Source organism: Gorilla gorilla, chromosome 1, assembly GCF_029281585.2.
Source record: "Gorilla gorilla gorilla isolate KB3781 chromosome 1, NHGRI_mGorGor1-v2.1_pri, whole genome shotgun sequence".
In the NCBI taxonomy this organism is placed as follows: Eukaryota; Metazoa; Chordata; class Mammalia; order Primates; family Hominidae; genus Gorilla; species Gorilla gorilla.
The window spans coordinates 95479497-95486207 of record NC_073224.2 but is presented as its reverse complement, the minus strand read 5'-3'; the positions used below and the strand labels follow the sequence as shown (position 1 = coordinate 95486207).

The window sequence follows — 6711 nt, the reverse complement described above, 5'->3', positions numbered from 1 at the left end:
TGTAATCCCAGCTACTTGGAAGGCTGAGCAGGAGAATCACTTGAACCCAGGAGGCGGAGGTTGTGGAGCTGAGATCACGCCATTGCACTCCAGCCTTGGCAACCAGAGTGAAACTCCGTCTCAAAAAAAAAAAAAAAAGTCAGCTGGGCACGATGGTGCATGCCTATAATGCCAGCTACTTAGGAGGCTGAGGCAGGAGGATCGTTTGAGCCCAGGAGTTCAAGGCTGCCATGAGCTATGATCACACCACTGCACTCCAGCCTGGGTGACAGAGGGAGACCCTGTCTCTGAAAAAAAAACGTGTATGTGTGTGTAAACCATGTGGCAGCTATGAATGGGAAACAAGGAACAATATCCCTAGAAGGTAACCTATAGCTCAAAGTTTACTCATGCCTAGCAAGCCCGTTGCCATAGGATATGAGGAGAATTGACCAGTAATTCACGGGAAGGTCCTATGTTAAAGGAATTCCCCCCTTCTTCTGATGCCAGGGAAAAGGAGGAAATTTTACTGTTACTTTTGGAATCTGTTCTGAGTATAGTATGGTAATGATGGTGAACTTTGGTCCCAGCCTCATAGGCAAATAAAAGGATAACCTCATTGCCACACCTGCTGTGTGTCCAGTGTGTCTGATAAAGCTGGAGTATTCCCCCTTCCCTTGTTCCATGGACATAAGATGAGAATTGATGGGTGCTGTACCTGGTCTGCCCCTGTGGGTACTAAGGTAAGGCAGGGGCTTCCTCTTTTTTGGTGAAGTGAACTTTTGTGGCTGGTGCTAAGGCAATGCTGGAGTTCTTTGCCACCAGCTCCTCTCTTGCAGACTCTGCTGCTTGGGGGTATCTGTTTATTTGTTTTTTGCCACACTGATCTGGAGCACAGTGCTGAAATGATTTTTCCCTTTACCATCTCTTGCTTTAAAAATGTTATGCTTGTTCTCATGCTCATTTTTTAATAAAGGGCATGGTAGCAAAAACATAGTCATTGCTTTGGGAAAGAGTTCTGACCAGAAAGAGAGACTTGGGCATCTTTTGCTGAACAAATGGTAGTTCTCAATGAAGGTTCTGAACACTGTTTTCTCTCTGCCACGCTACTTATTCCTATCATGGGCACTCAAACTGAGCCTCTTTTCTCTAGCATGCCTATAATTCCTCCTTGGAGCCCTGGGCTGAGGCTGGGATCTTGGGGCTCTAGAACCTTGCTTCACTTCCCTGTCCCTCTAGTACCTACTACTGAAGAACTAATCCTCAAATACTAATCACTGAGGAATTATTCTTGAGTGCTTTCTTTTGTGGAGCAAAAACTGAGTATTTGGGAAATGGGTGAATGCCTTTATAAATGGCTTAGCAGAAAATACAAGCATAAGAAACAGTCAAGGAAGAAAGTTAAAAAGAAGAAACTCATTTTTCTTATATTCAGCACTTCCAACACCAAATGTTTGAGTTTTCTCCTCCCATTAGGCAATTCTCCAACTGTGGACAGCAACTGGGTGTCCTGCAATCCAATTATGACACTACCCAGACTTCACACTAGTTGCAAGTCTCAGATTGTGACCTATACTTCTGGCAAACATCAGGGGTTCCCATGACCATGCCTCAGGTTCAGTAATTTTCTAGAATGGTTCATAGAACTCAGAAAACTGCTTTACTTACTGATTTATTAGAAAGGATACAACTCAGGAACAAACAAATGCAAGAGATGCATAAAGCAAAGTATGGGGATAAGAGGTGCATGGGGTGTCCATGCCCTCTCTGGTGTGCCAACCTCTCAGCACCTCCATGTGTTCACCAACCTGAAAGCTCTCCGAATCTCAAGCCCCATTGTTTAGGGTTCTTATGGAGGCATTATTATGTAGGCATGGTTGACTGAATCATTGACCATTGTTGATTGAGTCAGTCCCCTCTGCCTTTCCTGAAGGCCTGGTGGGGGCTAGGGGAGGGGGGCACTGAAATTTCCAAACCTCTAATCACAAGGTTGGTTTCTCTGGCAACCAGGCTTTCATCCTCAGAGAGTTGGCTCATTAACATAAACACAGGTAAGGTTGAAAGGGGCTTATTAAGCCGGGTGCGGTGGCTCACGCCTGTAATCCCAGCATTTTGGGAGGCCAAGGCAGGCTGATCACCTGAGGTCGGGAGTTCGAGACCAGCCTGATCAACACGGAGAAACCCCATCTCTACTAAAAATACAAAATTAGCCAGGCATGGTGGCGCATACCTGTAATCCCAGCTACTCGGGAGGCTGGGGCAGGAGAATTGCTTGAACCTGGGAGGCGGAGGTTGCGGTGAGCTGAGATAGCACCATTGGACTCCAACCTGGGCAACAAGAGCGAAACTCCATCTCAAAAAAAAAAAAAAAAAAAAAGAAGAAAGGGGCTTATTACAAATAATAAAGATGCTCCCCTCCTAACACTCAGGACATTCTTTAATTTTTTTTAACTAAAAAATTTGTTTCTAGAGATAAGGTCTCACTATGTTACCCAGTCTTCAGTACAGTGGCTATTCACAGGTGCAATACTCCCACCTCAGCCTCCTGAGAAACTGGGACTACAGGCATGTACCACTGCACCTGGCTCACTTAGGAAATTCTAAGGGTTTTAGGAGCTGTGTGCTAGAACCCACTGTGCCAAAACTGAAGGAGGAAAACCAAATATATATTTCTTATTATATCACAATATCACATCCATATCGCTGATATCTGTTTTGGTATTTTTTTCAACTGCGTAGGGGTGGCAGAGCTGGGATAATAGTCCCATCTATATGTGGGAGAGGTCTGGCAATCCAAGCAGGGGATATAGTTGTAATTATGTTCCTGAAGTCCAAATATGTACATCTTGGTGAAGTTTCAGGCAGCTAAAGGTAGAAGGATTCTGCTCCCTGGATGATCCTGCAATTCTAATTTCAGAGACTTAGTGTTGCTGCTGGGTAGGACCCTTGATGGCCCCTTGATCTTGCCCCAATCTAGAGTCAGCTCTTTCCACTTTCATCTCTTCCATCTCCTCCTCTTGCAACTAATCCCTGCCCTAATGACCTTTTTGGGAGCTGCCCTCTGTGCCCACCTCTTTGCCATTCTCTCCACCCTCTTTCCCTTGCTGAGTTTCCCTTATTTTTGGAACTGTTTGCAGTGGGAGTGGCTTCTGGCAGCTTCCTTGTCCCTGCTGTGCTCGGTCCCTGAAAACTTGCCCTCACAGGAATCACCCTCCAGTGAGCTGCTGTCTTCCTTCATCATCTTCTCTGCAAATGTAGCTCCTCTGCTGTCTGTGCCTCTGAAAACTGAGGGTGGGGGTCAGGAGGTTTGCTTTTTTTTTTTTTTTGAGACAGAGTCTGGCTCTGTCGCCCAGGCTGGAGTGCAGTGGTGTGATCTCAGCTCACTGCAAGCTCCGCCTCCCGGGTTCAAGCGATTCTCCTGCCTCAGCCTCCCAAGCAGCTGGGACTACAGGCACCCGCCACCAGGCCTGGCTAATCTTTTGCATTTTTGTTGAGACGGGGTTTCACCGTGTTAGCCAAGATGGTCTCAATCTTCTGACCTCATGATCCGCCCACCTCGGCCTTCCAAAGTGCTGGGATTACAGGCATGAGCCACCGCACCTGGCCTGAGGTTTGCTTTTTGTGTAAGATGGTGCCTTTCTTTCTGGTTGTTTAGGTGGCAGCTTTGACTCCAGATCTACAAAGGCAGAGATTCACAGTCCACAGATAATTAGAAAGTCAGCCTGTTCACTAGGGTGCAGGAAGAGCTTCCTCATTCGTTTGTTGGCTCTTTCTCTCCTGCAGTCATCGGGTTAGGGTGAACCCTTCCTCTCAGCATCATGCTTCAATCATCATCATCATCATCATCATCATCATCATCATCATGGTCATCATCATCATAGGCTTTCCTTACTCACCAATCCACATGAAGCAAAGGGAGCCACCCCCACTAGATCACTTGAGAGTATCCTTACCTGCACATAACTCTTTGTTGGCTCAGGTTACATGAGACTTAGGATCTTCAGGGATGCTCACCCCCAAGTTGGGGTGATTCCTCAGCCTTATGCTACCTACAGAACATGAATGGTGATGATAATAGTAATATCTAAGATTTGTAAGTAGTTGTGTGTCAGATCCCATTCTAAGCATGTTTACATATATTAACTCATTTAATTCTTGCTGCTTTATGACATAGATACTATTATTATCCCCATTTTATAAATGAAGAAATTGAGGCACATAAATATTAAATAACCTTCCCAAAACAAATAAGTGTTTGAGCTAGGACCAGAACTCAGGCAGTCTGGCTCCAGAATCTGGGCCCTTTGTATTACCCTGATAAGGGGCTAGATAAGTGAAGGGCAATAGATTGGTTGTCAAGAATATTGTCCAGCCTAGCTTATAGGGCAGAGCTTCCCTTAGCTGAGCTCAGGCATATCCACTTGGTCCCTCATAACCTAGACAGGTAAAATCTGTACTTTCTCTGGTCCCTCATCCTTCCAGGGAAGAACCAGTGAGTAGGTGTGGATATCCTGAAGCTAAGCTAAACTCTCCTCTTAACTCATGGGAAGGCCCTAGGCCTCATTTATTCTTCTAAATCAGTTCTCAACAATGGGGTGCACTGCCCTCTAGGGGATGTTTTGGGTATCTGTGGGGGGATTTTTTTAGTTGTCAGTGTGTGTGTGTGTGTGTGTGTGTGTGTGTGTGTGTGTGTGTGTGTGTGTGTGTGTGTGTGTGTGTGTGTGTGTGTGTGTGTGTGTGTGTGTGTGTGTGTGTGTGTGTGTGTGTGTGTGTGTGTGTGTGTGTGTGTGTGTGTGTGTGTGTGTGTTGGGGTGGTGATGGTGGTGGTGAAGGTTCCTGGTATTTAGGAGCCAAGGATGCTAGACAATACTGCGATGACCATTGTGTGTGTGTGTGTGTGTGTGTGTGCGCGCGTGTGTGTGTGTTGGGGTGGGGGGTGGGGTGGTGATGGTGGTGGTGAAGGTTCCTGGTATTTAGGAGCCAAGGATCCTAGACAATACTGCAATGACCAGGACAGTGCTGCACAAAAAAGAATTGTCCCACATCTCACATGACTTTTAAAAGCCCCATTGGAGGCCGGGCGCGGTGGCTCACGCCTGTAATCCCAGCACTTTGGGAGGCCGAGGCGGGCGGATCACGAGGTCAGGAGATCGAGACCATCCTGGCTAACACGGTGAAACCCCGTCTCTACTAAAAATACAAAAAAAAATTAGCCGGGCGTGGTAGTGGGCGCCTGTAGTCCCAGCTACTCGGGAGGCTGAGGCAGGAGAATGGCGTGAACCCGGGAGGTGGAACTTGCAGTGAGCCAAGATCGCGCCACTGCACTCCAGCCTGGGCGACAAAGCAAGACTCCGTCTCAAACAAAAAAAAAAAAAAAAAAAAAAAAAGCCCCATTGGAGGCCAGGCGCCATGGCTCACGCCTGTAATCCCAGCACTTTGGTAGGCCAAGGCGGGCGGATCACCTGAGGTCAGGAGGTCGAGACCAGCCTGGCCAGCATAGTGAAACCCCGTTTCTACTAAAAATACAAAAATTAGCTGGGCATGGTGGTGGGAGCATGTAATTCCAGCTACTCGGGAGGCTGAGGCAGGAGAATTGCTTGAACCCGGGAGGCGGAGGCTGCAGTGAGCTGAGATGGTGCCACTGCACTCCAGCCTGGGCGACAGAGCAAGACTTTGTCTTTAAAAAAATAAATAAATAAAAATCCAAAAATTAGTTGTCCATGCTTGCGTGCACCTGTAGTCCCAGATACTCGGGACGCTGACGCAGGAGAATCGCTTGAACCAGGGAGGCGGAGGTTGTAGTGAGCTGAGATCGCACCACTGCACTCCAGCCTGGGTGACAGAATGAGACTCCATCTAAAAAAAAAAAGTCCCATTGGATATTAATTTAGGTAAATAAAGCCTGTTATAATCAGAAGGAGCCTGGAACACAACTCCATTTTACATATAAATGCAAAGTATTTTTGTCATTGTTTTAGACCCTGAATTTCCAAGAAATACGAGTAATGTGTAGATTGAAGGGAAATCATAATTTTTGTTCAGAACTTTACCAAGAGTTGTTTGCCATTTCAGGAATCCATGTCATAAGACAATGCTATCTGTGGTATTTGAGTCTCTAATACCTACCTATCAGTTTGCATGTATTACTGTTGCATTCACAGCAGTTTTTTGTTTGTTTGTTTTTGAGACTGTCTTGCTCTGCCTCCCAGGCTGGAGTGCAGTGGCAGCATCTCGGCTCACTACAGCTTCCATCTCCTGGGCTCAATTGATCCTCCCGCCTCAGCCTCACAAGTAGCTGGGACTACAGGCATGTGCCACCACACCCAGCTAGTTTTTGTATGTTTTGTAGAGAAGAGGGTATCGCCACATTGCCCAGGCTGGTCTTGAACTCCTGGGCTCAAGTGATCCACCTAATAAAAATTAGCCGGTCATGGCGGCGCTTGCCTGTAGTCCCAGCTACTCGTGAGGCTGCGGCAGAAGGATTGCTAGAGCCCAGGAGACCAAGGTTGCAGTGAGCCAAGATCGTGCCACTGCACTCCAGCCTGGGCAACAGAGTAAAACCATGCCTCCAATCAATCAATCAGTCAATCAATCAGTCAATCAATCTGACTTAAAATTAGCCGGGCGTGGTGGCGGGCGCCTGTAGTCCCAGCTACTCGGAGAGGCTGAGGCAGGAGAATGGCGTGAGCCCGGGAGGCGGAGCTTGCAGTGAGCCGAGATCGCGCCACTGCA

At 47.2% G+C, this 6711-nt stretch overlaps 1 protein-coding gene across 5 annotated transcripts in view; it reads right to left on the bottom strand.

Annotated features, from left to right (window-relative positions):
- The window catches only part of MPZ (myelin protein zero), a 29266-nt gene that overhangs the window by 6033 nt on the left and 16522 nt on the right, over positions 1-6711 (bottom strand). The window contains exons 6-7 of one of the 5 annotated variants that reach the window (XM_063693669.1): positions 5714-5835; positions 2210-2307 (exon numbers count right to left, since the gene is read on the bottom strand). The exons of 1 other annotated variant lie outside the window; for it this stretch is intronic. In XM_063693669.1, coding sequence (XP_063549739.1) covers positions 2210-2307; positions 5714-5835 — 220 coding nt within the window. 3 more of the 5 variants (XM_055364293.2, XM_055364294.2, XM_055364325.2) reach the window with 3 other exon arrangements.